Raw genomic sequence first — 21,690 nt, forward strand, 5'->3', positions numbered from 1 at the left:
TATTTTGAAGATTCCGTTTGAATTTTCATCTTCTTTACTTACTTTCAAGAGCTTCCTGGGTTTTTGTCTTCATCCATGGCGGATTCCGATTCATCTCACTCCCATGTCCCCCAAGCTGTTGCCCGTCCCTCTAGGGCCAGCCGAGGTAAAAAATCTCTTGTACATTCCTCAGTTATTTCTCTTAGGGATCTTTTAACCGAATTTGGGCAAGCCTTTCCTAACATGTTACACTTAGATGCATATAATTATCCTTCTAGATTTGGTCCAGATCAAGTAGGTACCATAGCCCGCCTTTTTGGCATTTCCCACCCTTATAGGGCCGAGGCTCCAGGCCCAAATGATAGGGCCTGCTACCCAAAACCTGGGGCCATTCGGGTCTATAAGGAAACCTTCTATGCTGGTTTTCGCCTACCTCCTCATCCTTTTGTTTTTCGCCTTTTGGCTGAGGCCCGAGTCTGTCCGACCCAACTCACACCCAACTCTTGGCGTTTTATTCACTGTTATATGGCCCAATCTCGTAAACACGGTTTTGAGCCAAATGTTTGTGTCTTTCGTTATTTATTTAAATTTGTAAATGCTTCTGAGGACCAAGGATGGGTCAAAATAGTTCATAGATCCTTGGCTCGTTCCTGCTTTATTTCTGGCACCAATCCCGACTCGTATCCAACATGGAAAAGTGAGTGGTTTTATATATTTCTGGATTCCGAGGAGGGTTGGGACCATTTTTTCAGGCCCAACTTCTCAAAAAGTATAGACGGGTCTTTAAGAGACCTAAAATTGGGGATAGATGAGGATGCGGCCATCAAGGCCATTACTGCTGATAACTTGCACCATTGCGCTCTCATCCTTTCAGAGGGTAATTTGCAAGGTGTAGGTCTAAGTGACCTTGGTCCCGAGGGTATTTCTTTCCCCTTTTTGTTCCATTTCCTCCATTCTCTATTTGTCCTTTTTCTTATGTGCTCGTATTTGCCTGCAGCTAGGGCCGCTTTGGACACGATCTTCAAGAAGCGGGAGGCCCGTGCCGCCAAGGGCTCTGCTGTTGAGAGCCACCGCGACAAGCGGGTTAGGATTGGTGACGGCCCTTCAGTCACGGTTCAGGAGGCCGTCCCTACTTTTTTATCCCAGAGGCCTCCTAGCCTTGATGAAGATAACTCTCCCTTCACCGTCACTTGGGGCCTTCAGAGGAGGGACACGGTGGTAGGGAGTTCCGAGGCTGCCGCCGTTTGGTCTCAGAGTGTGATCACGCCTCGTGACAGGGCTGAGATCGTCGAGTCTTCTGATGACCTACAGATTGAACGTCTGGGTGCTCAGGCCGTGGCTTCTGTAAGCCTCTTCCTTTTTTAACTGTTTTTTTTTTGCTTATTATTACTTACTTACTACATGTTCATGCAGATGAATACCTATCTCCAGGCTGCCCTTCACAATTTGAAGGATGTGAGGACCAGCCTAACTATTGCTGAGAGGGACAGGGATAGGTACCTCAAGGCTTCCGAGGCCAACTTCAATCGTTTTCGTGAGGTAGAGAAGGAGCTGGCGGACGAGAAGGAGAAAGTTCGTAAGCTGGAGCTGGATGCTCAAAGGGCCCGAGCTGAGGTGATAGCTGAGTATAAGGCATCTCAGGACTTTCAGGATGTCCTAAATGCTGAGTACGATGCTAACTTCCCGGAGACCTTTTCTAGCTGTTGGGAGCAGATAGTAGAGGAGATTGGGAAGAAGATTCCGGAGGTGACTCTTACTGCCTATCCAGTCCCTGATATTCCTGGGAAAGAGCCTCTTCTTGATGACATCCCTCTTTCTCCTATTCTTGCTTCTTCTGCTGAGGCAGAAGCTGTTTCTCCTCGAGGTGCTGATCATGTTCCAGTTCCTTCTTCTGCTGCCAATGAAGGAAACATCGATGATGACTTCTTCAAGGATCTTTGAGTATTTTGTTTTTCTTGTTTGGCCCATTGTGGCTTTCTATGTATTGACTTAATCGCATTCAGAACTTATTACCCTTCGGGGCTTGTATTCTATATGTTGCTTTTCTTGCCTTTTCCTGTTTTATCTTTACAATCTTAATATGCATTTGAACCTTAAACATCCTTAGATAGAAATAATTTCAAACTCTTTAATATGAAGTCTGGTTTTCCAAAACCTTACATAGCATGGGTTCAACCCTAATCAACAATAACTAGACAATGTAAATTCTACTGGAATATAAAATCCTATGCAAGCAAAGCTTCAAGGTGCTTTTAAACCTACTTGTCAATGACAAGTGAGAATCGTACTTCTCCAATCTTACACATAGTAAACCTTCAGGTTTTGTGCGTGCCAGGTCCTCGGGACTTCAAAACCTTCCATAGTTTCCAGCTTGTAGGTTCCTCTACCCTGAACGCTCTTGACTCTGTACGGCCCTTCCCAATTTGGGGCAAGCTTTCCTTTCTGTCCAACACCAGAAGCCTCTATTTTTCTCAAGACTAGATCTCCTTGTTTAAAAAATCTCTCTTTAACCCTTAGGTTGTAATAGAATGAAGCCTTTTTCTGATATTCTACTATCTTTGCATGTGCCTCATCTCGCACTTCATCAATTAGATCCAGGGCTAACCTCTGCCCTTCCTCATTTTCTACAGCATTGAAAGTCTGAATCCTTGGAGAGGAATGCGATATCTCCATGGGAACTACTGCTTCTGCCCCATATGCCAACATGAAAGGAGTTGCTCCTGTCGTGACTCTACAGGTAGTCCTATAGGCCCATAATATTGGAAGTATCTCATCCACCCAATTATTTCTTGACTTCTCGATCCTCTTTTTTAGTCCATCCAGGATTATCCGATTTGCTACCTCTGCTTGCCCATTGGCTTGCGGGTGAGCCACAGAGGTGAATCGTAACTCAATTTCATTTTCTTCACAATACTTCTTGAATTCCTCATTGTTGAATTGTGTTCCATTGTCAGTGACGAGGATACGGGGAATTCCATATCGGCACATAATGTTTTCCCACAGGAATTGTGCAACCTGCTTAGTTGTGATTTTGGCCAAGGGTTTGGCTTCGATCCACTTGGTGAAATAATCAATGGCTACAATCAGAAATTTCCTTTGTGCCGTGGCCATAGGAAAAGGCCCTAGAATATCCATCCCCCACATGGCAAAGGGAATAGGCGAGTTGATAGAGGTCAGCATCTCGGGGGGTTGTCTAACAACTGGTGCATGCTTCTGACAGCGATCACACTTCTTCACATATCCTTTGGCATCAGCCATCATTTCTGGCCAATAGAAGCCTAAACGGGTTATTTTATGAGCCAAGGCCCTGCCCCCCAGGTGTTGTCCACAAATACCTTCATGCACTTCTTCAAGAGCCAAGCGTGCCTCATCGGGCCTGAGACACCTCAGGTAAGGAACCACGAAAGATCTTTTATATAGAATCCCATCTATCAAAGAGTACCTTAGTGCTCGAACAGTTAACTTCCGTGCCTCAATTGCATCGCTTGGCAACCAACCGGTCTGAATGTGAGCCTTGATGGGATCAATCCATGACGTCCCCAAGCCTACGGGAGCCACAAGCTTAACATCTATGCTTCGTGTCTTCAAAACACGGAAGTACACACTTCCTGAACTTTCTTCAATCTCAGATGAAGCAAACTTTGATAGCGCATCTGCTTTAGCATTTTCTTCCCTTGGAATGTGTTCAACATGGCATTCATTAAATTGGGTCATCACAGCCCTTACTAGGCGAACATACTTAGCCATCGTATCATCCCTTGCCTCAAATTCTCCCTTTACCTGGGATATGATCAGCTTCGAGTCTCCACGGACCTTTAAGTTTTTGACTCTAAGTGTCCCAGCTAGACCAAGGCCAGCAATCAGGGCTTCATACTCTGCCTCATTGTTTGTTGTTGGGAAGTCTAGCTTCATGGCATACTCAATTAAGAATCCATCAGGGCTTTGCAAAACTTTCCTGCTCCACTGGAATTTGTTTTTGATGCTCCATCAAAATAGAGAACCCGATATTCTTTCTCCTTGTCCCCATTGTCGACTCCCTTGTCTTGAGGTATGGTATCTTCCTGCCCCCCGACTTCTTGGTTGGGTATGGTACATTCCACCAGGAAGTCAGCTAGTGTCTGGGCTTTTATGGCCGTACGTGGCTTATACTTGAGATCGAACTCTCCCAACTCTATTGCCCACTTAATCAGTCTCCCACTTGCCTTGGGACTGTGAATGATATTTCTCAGTGGCTGATTTGTTAGCACTTCAATTTGGTGAGCTTGAAAATAAGGACGCAGCTTTCTTGAAGCCATTACCAAGGCTAAAGCGAATTTCTCAATGGCTGAATAATTCAACTCAGCACCATGCAAAATTTTGCTGACATAGTATACGGGTTTCTGGACTTTCAGTTCCTCCTTAACCAACACGGCGCTCAAGGCGCTCTCTGAAATAGCCAAGTACAAAAATAAAACTTCATTCAGAACTGGCTTGGCCAACAACGGGGCCTGGCCCATATAATTCTTTAACTCTTCAAATGCCTTCTGATTTTCCTCATTCCATACAAAGTCTTTGATGTTCTTCAGTGACTTGAAAAATGACAAGCACTTGTCTCCTGACTTGGAGATGAATCGTCCTAACGCAGCAACCCTTCCTGTGAGCTTCTGAACATCCTTGACAGTTTTGGGGGGTTCCATGTCCAGGATCGCCTTTATTTTATCGGGATTTGCCTCAATTCCCCTCTTCGAGACCATCAATCCCAAGAACTTTCCAGATCCTACGCCGAAAGCACACTTCGTCGGGTTCAACATCATCTTGTGGTACCTCAGGACCTCAAAAGCTTCCCTTAAATGGGCTATATGATCAGTCTTTACTAGACTCTTGACTAACATGTCATCAACATAGACTTCCATAGTCTTACCAATAAGATCCTTAAAAATTCTATTCACCAACCTTTGATAGGTGGCTCCTGCATTCTTGAGACCAAACGCCATAACAAGATAACAATAAACACCAAAGTCAGTGATAAATGATACCTTTGGAATGTCATCCTTATGCATTTTGATCTGGTTGTATCCGCTAAACCCATCCATGAAACTCAGCATCTCATGTCCAGCGGTAGCATCAATCAAAGTATCAATTCTAGGCAGCGGAAAACAGTCTTTGGGGCATGCATCATTCAGATCGGTGAAGTCTATACACATCCTCCACTTTCCATTAGCCTTCTTCACCATTACAGGGTTTGCTAACCACTCCGGAAATTGAATCTCCTCAATGAAACCAGCCTCTAAGAGCTTTTCCACTTCCTGCTTTATAGCCTCTTGTCTTTCCGGGGCAAAATTTCTTTTCTTTTGTTTCACTGTCTTCCGGCTTGGATCCACGTTTAGCTTGTGAGTAATTAACTCCGGGTCTATGCCTGGCATATCAGCTGCTGACCATGCAAACACATCACTATTTTTTTGCAAAAATTTTACTAACTTCCTTCTAAGGGGCTCCTCTAATGTGGCTCCAATGAAAGTCATCCTCTCAGGATTCTTGGGATCTAAAGGAACCGAAACCAATTCTTCTGCTGGCCTTCCTCTATTCTCATCATTTTCTCGAACATCCATATCTTCAATAGGAAGAACCTGCCCCCCCCCCCGACTCCATCTGCCCTCAAAGAGGCCACATAACAGCTTCTAGCCATTTTTTGATCTCCTTTCTCATCTCCAATCCCGTTTCGGGTGGGAAACTTCATGACTGAATGGTAGGAAGAGGGGACTGCCTTGAAGGCATGTATCCCTGTTCTCCCCATGATAGCATTATAAGTTGAACTAGCCTTTACTACCATAAAATCCAGCATCTGCGTTGCTTGCCTTGGCTCCGTACCTATGGTGGTTGGCAATTTAATTATCCCTTCCACAGGACATTCTACTCCAGCAAATCCATATATCGGCATGTCGGTTGGTGTCAACTGGGAGTCGTTATACCCCATCCTTAGAAAGGTGTCGTGGAGCAAGATATCCACAGAAGCACCATTATCCACAAGGACCCTCTTAACCGGGCTATTTCCTATTATCGGCGTTATGACCAGCGGGTCGTCATGGGGAAACTTCACACCCTCAAGGTCGGAATCATCAAAAGCCAATGTTACTTCTGTCCTGGCCCTCTTCGGGGCTTCTCCAACAATATGCATAACCTCTCTAGTATATGCCTTTCTGGAATTTTTGGACAATCCAGCAGCAGTTGGACCTCCAAAGATCGTGTTTATCACAGGCCCTCGAGGTCTCGGCCCTCCATAAATGGTGTTTATAACTGGTCCTCTAGGTTGGGGATTCCGCCCCTGATCATCTTGGTCCCTCCTACGATCTTCAAAGTTTTTCCTTCCATTACTATTTCTGTCTCCTCCATCTCCAGTATACTTGTTCAATCTTCCTTTTCGAATCAAAAACTCAATTTCATCTTTCAACTGCCTACACTCATCGGTATCATGGCCAACATCTTTGTGAAACCTGCAATACTTGCCCTTATCTAGCTTGGCGGGATCAGCCTTCAAGGGCTTAGGCCAGCGAATATCTCTGTCTTTCTCAATCTCCATCAAAATCTGACTTCTGGGAGCATTCAGCTTAGCGTATTCAGTGAACTTTTGCCCAGGTCCTCCCTTCTTGGGGGTTGAATCAGGGTTTTGTTCAGTTCTAGGATATTTATCCTTAGCGATATACTCCAAATCAGTTTTTCGTTTCTTGCCTCCAGTGGGCTCATTACTTACTACGGTCTTCCTCATACTTTCTTCAACCTTGATATACTTCCCTGCCCTCTCTTGGAGCTGCAACATGCTCTCAGGGGGTCGTTTGGCCAAAGACATCTTGAAAAACTCATCCCTAGTTCCTTGTTGCAGTGCTATCATGGCTACCTTATCATCAAGGTCTGGGACTTTTAAAGCCTCCTTTGTAAAACGATTCAAGTAATCTCTTAAGGATTCTTTAGCTCCCTGCACAAGACTCATAAGAGAAGCTGAACTTTTCTCATGGACTCTTCCACTGATGAATTGCTTAATAAAAGCCTGACTTAATTCTCTGAATGATCCAATAGAATTTGGGGGTAGGCGACTGTACCATCTTTGAGCCATACCCGACAGGGTTTGAGGAAAGGCCCGACATTTTATAGCATCGTTCACGGGTTGCAGCAGCAGTGCATTAGAGAATGTCCTAACATGATTAGCGGGGTCTCCCGTGCCATCATAGGCTTTGATAGTGGGCATCTTGAATTTCCTTGAGATATGGGCATTCATTATCTCTTCTGTGAAGGGTGGAGTTGGATCATCAGGATCTCCAAGGGGAAGGAGATTGCTTGGATCAGTTCTTGGGACAGCAGCCCTTCTTCTTACCGGACCATCCAGGTCTATGATAGGAGGAGGATTTCTCCCCCTAGGAGGTATGTGGGATCTGGTGGCTTGGTGAGCCTCCAAATCACGTCTCAGCCTTTGGATTTCAGCCTCATGAGCCCTGATCTTTTCCTGCACTTCTTGGGGATTCGCCCCTGGGGTGCTTTGGGGGCGTTGCCTTCCATCGGCCATTGGCTCTTTTCCAGGACGCCTCCTTCTCGGGGCCACTTCATCATCCGAAGATTCGGAGTCTCTCTCAGTGTATGGACCAGAAAATTCCCGATCCTCAGGGATAGGATCCAAACCTCGTATATAGGGGGGCGACCGCCCTCGTGCTTCGCTTCGCCCAGCATATCCACTTCCTCCAACCTCAGGGTAAAGGGGCATCCCATAAGGGGGGTTAGTAGTAACAATAGTTGAATATTCATACCCGACGGGTCGAGAATTCACAGGTATATGTATTTGTTGAACTTGAGGATTCGTACCTTGAATAATCGGGGGAGTTGTCCCTTGTGGCTGAGGATGAGTTGCCCCTGTCTGGGCTTCCCCTTGAGTAGATGCATAAGTTGAATGGGGAGGAACCTCCACGGTTGATGAAATCACCTGGGTTGTCCCTGATGGTGTTCCCTTCTCCAGAGTGCTGGTTGTTCTCCGTGTTCTCGCCATGGTTGTTGTTGCCTTCCCACAGACGGCGCCAAATGTTATGGATAAAAAGCTAAGGTTATTATTTGCTGTATTTATTACTAAGATTCGGGAGCTCAAGGCCTTTAATGGCTGCTCTCGTGTTTCGTAGCTTAATTCTGCCTTTACGAGATGCCTACGTATCTCTGTGAGTTAGAGAATCAAGCCAAAAAACGTAGTTCTGATTGGTGGGGGTGAGACCCCTTATATAGATGTTGGGAGTCCTTGAATTGGACTTGGTATAGGAGACTTGCTGGGCAAGTCTCATAATTAGAATGGACTTTGGAGTCCTAGATAGTAGGAAACTGATTCCTTATCCTTTTACGTCCCCTTGAGGCTAATCTCCAAGGATTTATATCCTTATCGGGACTTTTTTCAACATCTGATTTGTCCCTTATTAATTAATTACGAAATTAATTAATAATCAGGGCTTTTGGGCCTTTTTTATTCCATCAGGCCTGATCTGGTCCATCAGGCTTAACCTTTCTGGTCTGAGTATCATATATCTTTTTATTGGGTCTAGCAGCCCACAAATTGTACAATTAATGCAGTATTTAATAATACAATCATAATTTATTTATCCCTATCACCATACAAAGTCTTTAATGTTCTTTAATGACTTGAAGAATGACAAGCACTTGTCTCCTGACTTGGAGATGAATCGTCCTAGCGCAGCAACCCTTCCTGTGAGTTTCTGAACATCCTTGACAGTTTTTGGGGGTTCCATGTCCAGGATTGCCTTTATTTTATCGGGGTTAGCCTCAATTCCCCTCTTTGAGACCATCAATCCCAAGAATTTTCCAGATCCTACTCCGAAAGCACACTTCGTGGGATTCAACATCATCTTGTGGTACCTCAGGACCTCAAAAGCTTCCCTCAAATGGGTTATATGATCAGTCTTTACTAGACTCTTGACTAGCATGTCATCAACATACACTTCCATAGTCTTCCCAATAAGATCCTTAAAAATTTTATTCACCAACCTTTGATAGGTGGCTCCTGCATTCTTGAGACCAAACGCCATAACAAGATAACAATAAACACCAAAGTCAGTGATAAATGATACCTTTGGAATGTCATCCTTATGCATTTTGATCTGGTTGTATCCGCTAAACCCATCCATGAAACTCAGCATCTCATGTCCAGCGGTGGCATCAATCAAAGTATCAATTCTAGGCAGCGGAAAACAGTCTTTGGGGCATGCATCATTCAGATCGGTGAAGTCTATACACATCCTCCACTTTCCATTAGCCTTCTTCACCATTACAGGGTTTGCTAACCACTCCGGAAATTGAATCTCCTCAATGAAACCAGCCTCTAAGAGCTTTTCCACTTCCTGCTTTATAGCCTCTTGTCTTTCCGGGGCAAAATTTCTTTTCTTTTGTTTCACTGTCTTCCGGCTTGGATCCACGTTTAACTTGTGGGTAATTAACTCTGGGTCTATGCCTGGCATATCAGCTGCTGACCATGCAAACACATCACTATTTTCTTGCAAAAATTTCACTAACTTCCCTCTAAGGGGCTCCTCTAATGTAGCTCCAATGAAAGTCATCCTCTCAGGATTCTTGGGATCTAAAGGAACCGAAACCAATTCTTCTGCTGGCCTTCCTCTATTCTCATCACTTTCTCGAACATCCATATCTTCAATAGGAAGAACCTGCCCCCCGACTCCATCTGCCCTCAAAGAGGCCACATAACAGCTTCTAGCCATTTTTTGATCTCCTCTCTCTTCTCCAATCCCGTTTCGGGTGGGAAACTTCATGACCGAATGGTAGGAAGAGGGGACTGCCTTGAAGGCATGTATCCCTGTTCTCCCCATGATAGCATTATAAGTTGAACTAGCCTTTACCACCACAAAATCCAGCATCTGCGTTGCTTGCCTCGGCTCCGTACCTATGGTGGTAGGCAATTTAATTATCCCTTCCACAGGACATTCTACTCCAGCAAATCCATATATCGGCATGTCGGTTGGTGTCAACTGGGAGTCGTTATACCCCATCCTTAGAAAGGTGTCGTGGAGCAAGATATCCACAGAAGCACCATTATCCACAAGGACCCTCTTAACCGGGCTATTTCCTATTATCGGCGTTATGACCAGCGGGTCGTCATGGGGAAACTTCACACCCTCTAGGTCGGAATCATCAAAAGCCAATGTTACTTCTGTCCTGGCCCTCTTCGGGGCTTCTCCAACAATATGCATAACCTCTCTAGTATATGCCTTTCTGGAATTTTTGGACAATCCAGCAGCAGTTGGACCTCCAAAGATCGTGTTTATCACAGGCCCTCGAGGTCTCGGCCCTCCATAAATGGTGTTTATAACTGGTCCTCTAGGTTGGGGATTCCGCCCCTGATCATCTTGGTCCCTCCTACGATCTTCAAAGTTCTTCCTTCCATTATTATTTCTGTCTCCTCCATCTCCAGTATACTTGTTCAATCTTCCTTTTCGAATCAAAAACTCAATTTCATCTTTCAACTGCCTACACTCATCGGTGTCATGGCCAACATCTTTGTGAAACCTGCAATACTTGCCCTTATCTAGCTTGGCGGGATTAGCCTTCAAGGGCTTAGGCCAGCGAATATCTCTGTCTTTCTCAATCTCCATCAAAATCTGACTTCTGGGAGCATTCAGCTTAGCGTATTCAGTGAACTTTTGCCCAGGTCCTCCCTTCTTGGGGGTTGAATCAGGGTTTTGTTCAGTTCTAGGATATTTATCCTTAGTGATATACTCCAAATCAGTTTTTCGCTTCTTGCCTCCAGTGGGCTCATTACTTACTACAGTCTTCCTCATACTTTCTTCAACCTTGATATACTTCCCTGCCCTCTCTTGGAGCTGCAACATGCTCTCAGGGGGTCGTTTGGCCAAAGACATCTTGAAAAACTCATCCCTAGTTCCTTGTTGCAGTGCTATCATGGCTACCTTATCATCAAGGTCTGGGACTTTTAAAGCCTCCTTTGTAAAACGATTCAGGTAATCTCTTAAGGATTCCTTAGCTCCCTGCACAAGACTCATAAGAGATGCTGAACTTTTCTCATGGACTCTTCCACTGATGAATTGCTTAATAAAAGCCTGACTTAGTTCTCTGAATGATCCAATAGAATTTGGGGGTAGGCGACTGTACCATCTTTGAGCCATACCCGACAGGGTTTGAGGGAAGGCCCGACATTTTATAGCATCATTCACGGGTTGCAGCAGCAGTGCATTAGAGAATGTCCTAACATGATTAGTGGGGTCTCCCGTGCCATCATAGGCTTTGATAGTGGGCATCTTGAATTTCCTTGAGACATGGGCATTCATTATCTCTTCTGTGAAGGGTGGAGTTGGATCATCAGGATCTCCAAGGGGAAGGAGATTGCTCGGATCAGTTCTTGGGACAGCAGCCCTTCTTCTTACCGGACCATCCAGGTCTATGATAGGAGGAGGATTTCTCCCCCTAGGAGGTATGTGGGATCTGGTGGCTTGGTGAGCCTCCAAATCACGTCTCAGCCTTTGGATTTCAGCCTCATGAGCCCTGATCTTTTCCTGCACTTCTTGGGGATTCGCCCCTGGGGTGCTTTGGGGGCGTTGCCTTCCATCGGCCATTGGCTCTTTTCCAGGACGCCTCCTTCTCGGGGCCACTTCATCATCCGAAGATTCGGAGTCTATCTCAGTGTATGGACCAGAAAATTCCCGATCCTCAGGGATAGGATCCAAACCTCGTATATAGGGGGGCGACCGCCCTCGTGCTTCGCTTCGCCCAGCATATCCACTTCCTCCAACCTCAGGGTGAAGGGGCATCCCATAAGGGGGGTTAGTAGTAACAATAGTTGAATATTCATACCCGACGGGTCGAGAATTCACAGGTATATGTATTTGTTGAACTTGAGGATTCGTACCTTGAATAATCGGGGGAGTTGTCCCTTGTGGCTGAGGATGAGTTGCCCCTGTCTGGGCTTCCCCCTGAGTAGATGCATAAGTTGAATGGGGACGAACCTCCACGGTTGATGAAATCACCTGGGTTGTCCCTGATGGTGTTCCCTCCTCCAGAGTGCTGGTTGTTCTCCGTGTTCTCGCCATGGTTGTTGTTGCGTTTTGTCCCACAGACGGCGCCAAATGTTATGGGTAAAAAGCTAAGGTTATTACTTGCTGTATTTAATACTAAGATTCGGGAGCTCAAGGCCTTCAATGGCTGCTCTCGTACTTCGTAGCTTTATTCTGCCTTTACGAGATGCCTACGTATCTCTGTGAATTAGAGAATCAAGCCAAAAAACGTAGTTCTGATTGGTGGGGGTGAGACCCCTTATATAGATGTGGGAGTCCTTGAATTGGACTTGGTATAGGAGACTTGGTGGACAAGCCTCTGAATTAGGATAGACTTAGGAGTCCTAGGAAGTAGGAAGCTGATTCCTTATCCTTTTAGGTCCCCTTGATGCTAATCTATAAGGATTTATATCCTTATCGGGACTCTTCTCAATAGCTGATTTTTCCCTTATTAATTAATTACGAAATTAATTAATAATTAGGGCTTTTGGGCCTTTTTTATTCCATCAGGCCTGATCTGGTCCATCAGGCTTAACCTTTCTGGTCTGAGTTTCATATATCTTTTTATTGGGCCTAGCAGCCCACAGCTTGTACAATTAATGCAGTATTTAATTATACAATCATAATTTATTTATCCCTATCAAGTATAAATAGTATATGATTGATGAGATCTTATTCATAAATAATAATGTAATTTTTTGTTGTTGATGAGTGAGATTAGAATCCGAAAACTTATATGTATTTTTATAAATAACATACATGTTTGTTGTTAACGGGATTCGAACCTGAGAATTTATATGTATTTTTATAAATAATAATATAAATATTTGTTGTTGACGGGATTCGAACCTGAGAACTTGTGGAGTGTATTTTTTTTAGTATGTGGATCTAACGGCTCTGATTATTTGATGAAGAAAATCGGACGGTCGTGATGTAAAGAGATAACCAAAATGAGGGGTTAACCAAACTACAAATTATACCTCATTCCGGTTATTATAGTATAGTATAGATATGTATAAATTTATTGTACGTATGTATGTATGCATGTATGTATTAATGTATGTACGTTTATATTAATTATACAACAATTAATAATTTTTAATAAATAAATGATGAGGTGAAATAAATATTATATAGATATTAATGTAGGGGTATAATCATCAAACCACGTGTTGTTGTATTATATATACAATAATTAGATAGATGTCTAACTCGATAGATATGGCTTTTCAACTCATATGTTAAATTTCCGGTCTGCAATTTCAATTTTGTGTTTGCTGTCTTCTTCATTTTGAGTGTTATTTTTAAATTTTAATTTAATGATAAATGTTTGTGTAATTGCATTTATGATTGATAATAAAAACTAGTTATAACGAACTGGATACTTGTAAATATATCATTTTTAATATATAGTTTAATTATTTTTGTGTGAATATTGACGATTTAATTCATTTTATATTTGTTTAATTTGATCATTTTTTTATATGTTGTATAACTTTTTATCATTAAATTACCTCCATTTTTCTTTATTAAAAAACTAGATCGAGAATATCACCGGAACAAAACGCATTTTCGATATTTTAATAATTTATAAAGTAATTAATCTAAAGAACACCCTAGACATGCTGAAAAATATCTGTTTATCCATTCACTCGGTCCCACCTTCTTTAAAAAAAAGAAGGTTCATATCTTATAAAATTTAAAATAAAATTAAATTAAATTTAGGTTTTTATCTGGGACGAGTTGTGTCTTAACAAATTTTTATTGAAATTTTATGTGAACCGCAAATCTGTGACTATAAGTATAGGACACATTTAAATTTGTAAATGTGGGCCCAGACATAGAATTATTTTTCTTTGATTATTTGTATATGAGTAATATTAGTAATCCAAAATTTATATCAAAATAATTATAAACTGATATTATATTACACATGTCAAAATTTAATTTATGGATGCATTTAAATGCGGGTAATTATATTATTGTGAGAAAATTTATTATTTATAAAATATTTGAAAAAGAATTTTATAACAGTTTTTAAGAACTCTAACATTTTTATTTGTATATAGAGTTTTTTAAAAGACTTTTAAGACCACATTTTGGATATATACTTAATATTAGTTTTATTCAATTTTACATCATATTTATCGATATTACAATTTGAATTTGAAGACAATACAAGTTTGAACCTTAAAGCCAAGCAACTTAAAAAAACATTAAGATTAAAATTGTCTATAAATCTGAATCAATGTATACAAAAGATTTCAAATGTTAAAGTAGAGAAAACAGAACACTGAAAATAGAATCCAATTTGGAAACAAGAAAGAAAAACTAGCTATATAAAAAAAAGAAAAAGAAAATCGAAAATCAAATCATAGTAGAAATCGCAAAGAATAGGAAATTACAAACTAGCTAAACAAAATTGACATAAGAAAAAAAACCAAGTACGTAAAAGAAAACTAAAACATAAGAAACCGAAAAGCAATCAAATTTGAAACTAAAAAGGAAAGACTAGGTTCCTAAACAGAGTGAGAGTTTAGAAGGAATGAGGGAGAGATTGTAATCAAAAACTATCAAGAATTCGTGGGAGTGGAAGATGCTCAAACAAGATGACTTGATGAAGAGGTCGAGGAGAAGGATAAGGTCCGATTATATATGGCTCTTTAATTTCCACTCTTCATCGCCTTGTACTTTGCCAGAACCAATAATTGTAACCAACTGGTTGATTAACATCCGAATTGTAATCATTAATGGGTCCATCAGTATAAGAAACGTAATCAACAGGATAATAACTTGGAGAATACATATTTAAGATACTTAAGATAAAGTGAAACTGATAATACTAAAGAAAGTAAACTGGAATTGAAGGTGCAAAAACTTTAAAGTGAAAGAAGTACTCGAATTCAAATAACTGAATCTGAAATACTGAAAATGAAATAAACAACAAAGACAATTGTTCTTCGATGCTCCCCAACAAAGTCCAGATCAGTGTATATAGCTAGGCTACTTTGGGCTTCATTTGACTTGGGTTAGGCTACTTTAGACATCACTTAATTTGGACTTGTACTTTTAAATTAGTGAACTGATCACATTGCTAACCCACTTGACCCATATATCTCTAGCCGGTTACAATCCTTTCCCCTTAAAAAATCCTTGTCCTCAAGGATTCCTCCTAGATCAAATGTTACAATGATGACAACCTAATGCCAAACCACGACAACTATCCCAAAAAGAGACACTTGAAGCAACCTGTCAAGCTGGCTTGAATATTTTTCTCTTTCGTCCATAGCCTTCGTCTTTTTCTGATTTGCACCTACATCTTGAGAGGAAACTGATATTCTGGTGCCTTTATGACCCATAATGTTAAATAAGCTTTGTCCACGTGTAGCATTTTGGGCTGGTTGATTCCTAATCAAGTCATTTAGTACACTAAACGACCACTTCTTTTTGAAAAGTGAAGTTAGATGACCAAGAACTTCAATAAATCTTGAACCAATCTTCACCTGTTCTTTAGCATTACCTTCAGGGAAGTTAACATATTCAGCAAGTGTTCGCCTTCTTTTATGCATTAACATGAAATTTCCTTCAAGCTGGCCAAGAGTCGTATCCCTTAACAAATCCAATCTGTAATAATTGTGGCTTAAAGTTTGACGGTCCAAGAGTGATGATGCGATATAAATAGTTGGCGCTTTAGTTACAATGCAACAACAAACATGTACAATTGATACAACCAGATCAAGGGCTTCCATGAACTCTTCCCACTCGAAAAATCCCGACAAAATATGTTTCCAGGAAATGACAAAAAAATTTAAAGAATTTTCAACATCAATCTTATCCAAAAGCTCAGTTTGGTCGATCAGCTTAAAATACTATTTTGGCTTTCTATATTTGGACGTAACTTCAACATTTTTAGCTAAGAATGAACAAGTCAGTTCTAGTTTCATAACTACACTAACCTCATTCAAATTACCACGAGATCTTGGCCAGTGGTTCCCTCAAGAACCAAGTCTTCTGAATGATAAACACTCTTTTTTAACTACTTTGATTGCCTTTAAAGATACGCGAGGCAAGGTCAGCCCTTGGGTAAGGCGACCAAGGCGGCCGCCTAGGGCACTACTGCGCACAGGGGCACCAAAATATTTCAATAACATATGTATATAGGTGTATTTATTTTTTATATTATTTATTTTTTATATTTTTTATATTTTAAAATACAAATTTTAATTAGAATACATTAACATATATGTGATTGGGGGACATATTAAAATTTTAAAATATATTATTATCTTTGTGATGGGAAATTTTTAAGAAATTTGTTAATGGCCTAACATTAAAGCCATTGTGTGCAACAAGATGGGAAAGTCACATCGAAAGCGTGAGAGCGGTAAGATTTCAGACTTCTAAACTAAGAGATGCATTGGTTCATCTTAGTAATGTAACTCAAGACTCTATGATAAGGTGTGAAGCTAGAAGTTTAGTTGAAAATGAAATTGAGAGTTTTGAGTTTCTATTTTCTATGTGCATCTGGTTTAACTTGTTAAATATCATTAATGCAGTTAGTAAGTTCTTACAACTTGAAGATATTGATATTGATATTGCATTGTCAAGATTGGAAGAACTTATAAATTTCTTTAATGAGTTTAGAGAAACTGGTTATGACTCTTGTAAGAAGGAGGAAAAAGAGTTAGTTTTGGAGTTGGATGTGGAGCCTGTGTTTCCTGAAAAGCGAAAAATTCATAGGCTTGTTCATTTTGATGATCTTGGGGTTACTGCAGCTGATGATGATCAGAACTTGAGTGCTGAACAAAAATTCAGAAGGTATTATTTCTTGTATATTGTTGATCAAGGTGCTTTTCAACTCAAAGAACGGTTTAAACAGTTTCAAGATTATAAGGAAAAATTTGGGTTTTTATTTAACCTGAAGAAGCATTTATCTGGTGATGATGAGGGGTTAAAATCTTGTTGCATGAAGGTTGAGGGATTTCTTAGACATGATATGCGATATGATATTGTTGGCGCAGAGTTGTTTAACGAGTTACTAGTGCTTCGAATGATAATACCCGATGAGATAACAAAGGCAATAAATGTGCTTAATTATTTAAGTTCTAGTTCAAGACAAATAAATTATCCAAATGCTTGGATAGCTTATAGAATCGTTGTGACCATTCCTGTTACAGTGGTAGAGGCGGAAAGGACATTTTCTAGATTGAAACTGATCAAATATTATCTCCGCTCTTCGATGTCTCAAGATAGCCTTAATGGATTAGCTTTATTGTCTATTGAAAGTGAGCTGGCAAGTTCTCTAGATTATAGCAAAATCATAGAGAGATTCACATCTCAAAAGCCTAGAAAAAAGTTTCAAAATCAATAAAGGTAAACTCATTTTTATAACTTTATTTTGACATTGTTGTGTACTAGTAATGATGACTGTTCTATATTCATGATACTACATCAGTGGCTTGTAGGAGATTATTGCAAGAGGTTGAAAACTTGGATATTTAGCGTACAAGAAATTCATTATATTCACTTGCTACTTTAGATTCAAGTAAGTTTACTTTTATACAATGAATATATCTTATTGTGATTTTTTGGTTATGAATATGGGACACCATTTTTGAATCCCGCTTAGGGCACCAAATACATAGGGCCGGCCCTGACGCGAGGGACTATAAGTTGTTGTAGTTCGTCAGCATAATGACACGTGCTAAAGCTTTACGTTCGATGGCACAAATCCTGTCAAGACGTGTCCCTTCACTGAACTCCTCCTTGATGTCAACCTCCATTACTTTGTGGTGGCCACAAAATGCTTTTTCTTGAGAAATGAAACTTGACATAGCATGAACTTTTAATTCCAACCCTAGAAAGCCCTCTTCAATACTCAAAATAGATGCAAGAATTGTGCCATCGCCTGGATCAAAGTTACGTATACTACAAGCATTTCCATACCTCATATCCAAATTATTTGCAATGGTAACCTTTCTGTTGGTATTCTGCATCACCTTAAGGCTAGGAATAACACTAACATTCTCTTTTATTTGCTTCTGTAATCATTATCACGAGTACAACTAGACCTCTTATTCGAATTAATTGAAATTGTAATTGTCTGCTCCACCTCCAGATTAGAAATAACATTGATGTCCTTTATTATTCGCTTCTGTAATTCCAACTCTGATACCAATTGTAACCAACTGGTTGATTAACATCCGAATTGTAATTATTAATGGGTCCATTAGCATAAGAAACGTAATCAACAGGATAATAACTTGGAGAATACATACTTAAGATAAAGTGAAACTGATAATACTAAAGAAGATAAACTGGAATTGAAGGTGCAAAAACTTTAAAGTGAAAGAAGTACTCGAATTCAAATAATTGAATCTGAAATACTGAAAATGAAATAAACAACAAAGACAATTGTTCTTCGATGCTCCCCAACAAAGTCCAGATCAGTTTATATAGCTAGGCTACTTTGGGCTTCATTTGACTTGGGTTAGGCTACTTTAGACACCACTTAATTTGGGCTTGTACTTTTAAATTAGTGAACTGATCGCATTGCTAACCCACTTGGCCCATATATCTCTAGCCGGTTACAATAATTCACTGTCCTCTGTCTTATCAGCAGTCCTGAATTCGCAATTACATTTTCGTTGATTATCATTTGCTTATATACAATTAAAGGATTCTGTTTTAAGTGCGATCATAAGTATATCAGATCATCACCAACACTTCATTGTGGGTAGTAATAATAATGCAGCAGATAATACGTGGAATGAACCTAAAGGCAGGATGTCCAATATCATACAATGAAAATAGATTACACATTACACCGTAATATTACACTATCAAACAAACAGTAATTCATCTGATATTAGTTATGGGTGGAAAAAGATTATAGTATGACAGTGTACAAATTAAAGGAAAAAATGCAATGAAAGGGACATGTTTTCATAGAATAATGGAGGGTTTCTCAAGGTTATGGGTTTTTCCCTACTCGGAGAAAGTGCAGAGGCTATACTTACTTTGAAGTTGGTGCAAGTTTCACATCCATAACCCTGTCGCTGAATAAATCCAAAGTCTACTTACACTACATGCAGTTCCATAGAAAGCACACTGAACAGGGAGTGGTACTTGTGAGGTTTATACTTGATCTTAGTGGGTAAGAATGCACAACAATTATCAAATTTCATATCGCAAGACTCACAGTAGTAGTAGAATCCATTTGTGAAGCACTGGCAAGTTGCACAGGTTACCAAACTATAAAATCTATCCGTCTTCTGAAGCAAGAGAGGATGTTGGGGATGAAACGGGGATGCTCCTGCACGGAATTGTTGTGGCAACTTAGAGGCACAGAAGGAATGGAGAATGAAATCACATCGGATACATTCGTAATAGGACAGATGGAAAGCAGATATAGGCTAAATACAACCATCACATATCAACACTTTCTGTTGCCGCCCTCATCCTCCCTGATAAAAGTAAACTGGAGTTTTTTATGGTTATTGTAACTCCAGTGTTCTTCAATTATTTATGGTTCATTAAGTAAAGTTGATAACATGATTTTGTTGTTATCTTCGCATTGAAAGTCAGTTTGCAAGTTGTCACACCGGGTCATAACGAAATCAAGTAATGATTCCCAACTACCGAGAGGAAATTGTAATAAATCAGGTTCATTGTCAATGTCATCTGCTTCAATCTCATTTCTAAAAACAAGAATGTGAAATTAGTGCAGGTATGAGGGCAAAAACATTCAAATGGAAACTTAAAAAGCATATTATATAATAATTAAAATTAAAAAGCTACATATATTACTGGTACTCACGCCCTAGATACTGTATCAGAGGATGAAGCACATTTCATAAGCACAAAATATGTGCATTTGTGACAGTAATAGAGCCAGTGGAAACTCCTAACGAGATGGGTGAAGTAGCGATGCATGTGAGGCATAGAGTAAATAAGTTTAAGAGGGTGATGATGATAGGTAGGAGTGGGAATGATTGACCGGGAAACTTGTGTATCCAAACTTCACAGGCGGGGCATACATAACAAGAGTCTATAGCCTTCTCTCCACAAGCATCACACTTAAACGAGGCTACCCTCTTCATCAATGTTAGTGTGGGCTCGTCGTGGCCTTCAATATCATCACAACTGCATCTATATGTTGGAAAGCCTATATATGACTGGTATGTTGCAACCATGACATAGTAATCCAGTGGGTGCTTGGGATGACAGAAGTGCTCCAGTGTTGAATTCATTTTGGCTGAGGCAGGCATCTAGAAATCAGACTATTTCCTCAACGTATTTGTGGAATCTGTTTTTTCACTACTTACTGGTGTATAAAGTTGTCTTGTATTTACAGAATTAGATTACTGGAATCAATGTATCTAATCTGTATAAATCAAAAGTTTTGAAAGCTGAGGAGGTTGGACCACTATCCATCCTTCGTACTATTCTTTTCATTGTTTTCACCAAAATTTTGGACATCAATCAAAGGGCCTGAACAAAGGATGATTCACAACTCAGCTAATTCAGACCCATTCGATCGTTAAAAACAATGATTCTTAATCGTCAATTTTAATATACAAAAGTCAAGATTTGAGTGCCAAAGTAACAATTATATTATAAGAGACTAATTCACCATATCATAAATATTTATGTATATTTTTGAATAATTAGAATTGTATAACTTACAAATTAGTGTCTATCCCCGTCATATAAAAATTTGTCTTCCAACTTCTCATGTAATTAAAATCATGTCACTTTAATTTATTCTTTGCTTTTGTCGGTACCAATGAGAATAATTTTTTTTTTTTTTTTTTTTTTTTGCGGTAAAACTGTAAACACAAACATAATAAGGCTTCATATGATGCGGAGGTGTCAATTATTCATACTAGTACGTAAATTTTTGCACACCGGAAATGAATTCATCACTGAGGCATCTTAGCCATCCCCACCCACAAGTACTTAAAGAGATTACTGTCATCGATCAGAATGATGATTTCTGCCAATTGTGCATTGAAATCAGTTGCTGGCTATCCTACATACACTTGCACTTTCAACGATTTTCATCCAAGTTATTGTAAAAGATTCTACCTGCACAAAAGTTGTGCAGAACTACTCACAAATATTACTCACATAACCACATCAAACACCCGCTTGCTCTCCAATTGCAACAGATTGGTGGCACTTGTGATATCTGTGGGTATTTTACGCCTTTCTGCTATGCTTGTGATGATTGTCGATTCTATGTGTGTGCGCCGTGTGCTACTGAAAAGAGAATGCTTCGACACCAAGGTCATAAGGAGCATACACTAACATTGATGCACGGGAAACCCTTGTTTATATGTGATGCTTGTGGAGAGGAATTTAGTGAATCTTCCTACATATGCACCATTTGTGATTACAAGAGCTGTGTTATTTCACCCTTAATTATTCCACCATCTAATAATCACCATCATCCTCGCAACCTTGTCTACACCATTCCTGACATGCATGGCTATTTTAACCGAGACCGTAACATCTGCCACCGCGATGATGTCTTCATCAACTACTGGGTCTATTATTGTCATAAATGCACTTATTTTGCTCATATAACATGTGCTACATCTTCAACAGAATCAGAATCAGCGGTGTGAGTACCCTTTGATTGAATGATTTTATTTGCAATATATAT

The 21,690-nt window shown here is 40.2% G+C and overlaps 1 protein-coding gene and 1 long non-coding RNA gene across 2 annotated transcripts; one reads left to right on the forward strand and one right to left on the reverse strand.

Moving 5' to 3' along the window:
* The first annotated feature begins 16,373 nt into the window (after positions 1-16,373).
* Positions 16,374-17,391, forward strand: LOC141674081 (uncharacterized). Its single transcript, XM_074480806.1, has 2 exons — positions 16,374-16,404; positions 16,577-17,391. The coding sequence occupies exons 1-2, from the start codon at positions 16,374-16,376 to the stop codon at positions 17,389-17,391; spliced, it is 846 nt and encodes a 281-aa protein (XP_074336907.1).
* Positions 17,392-17,591: 200 nt separating this feature from the next.
* LOC141670460 (uncharacterized) lies at positions 17,592-20,949 on the reverse strand. Its single transcript, XR_012554555.1, has 3 exons — positions 19,222-20,949; positions 19,040-19,130; positions 17,592-18,644 (listed from the first exon to the last, which is right to left on the reverse strand). It is a non-coding gene; the product is annotated as an uncharacterized LOC141670460 (long non-coding RNA).
* Positions 20,950-21,690: the final 741 nt, after the last annotated feature.

Source organism: Apium graveolens, chromosome 7, assembly GCF_009905375.1.
Source record: "Apium graveolens cultivar Ventura chromosome 7, ASM990537v1, whole genome shotgun sequence".
Classification (NCBI taxonomy): Eukaryota; Viridiplantae; Streptophyta; class Magnoliopsida; order Apiales; family Apiaceae; genus Apium; species Apium graveolens.

What these genes read in the sequence shown, in the direction of transcription:
- LOC141674081 (XM_074480806.1), top strand. Translation starts at nt 16,374, where the DNA reads ATGGGAAAGTCACATCGAAAGCGTGAGAGCG. An exon ending in ACATCGAAAGCGTGAGAGCG is followed by an intron (nt 16,405 to 16,576) that starts GTAAGATTTCAG and finishes TCATTAATGCAG; the next exon opens with TTAGTAAGTTCTTACAACTT.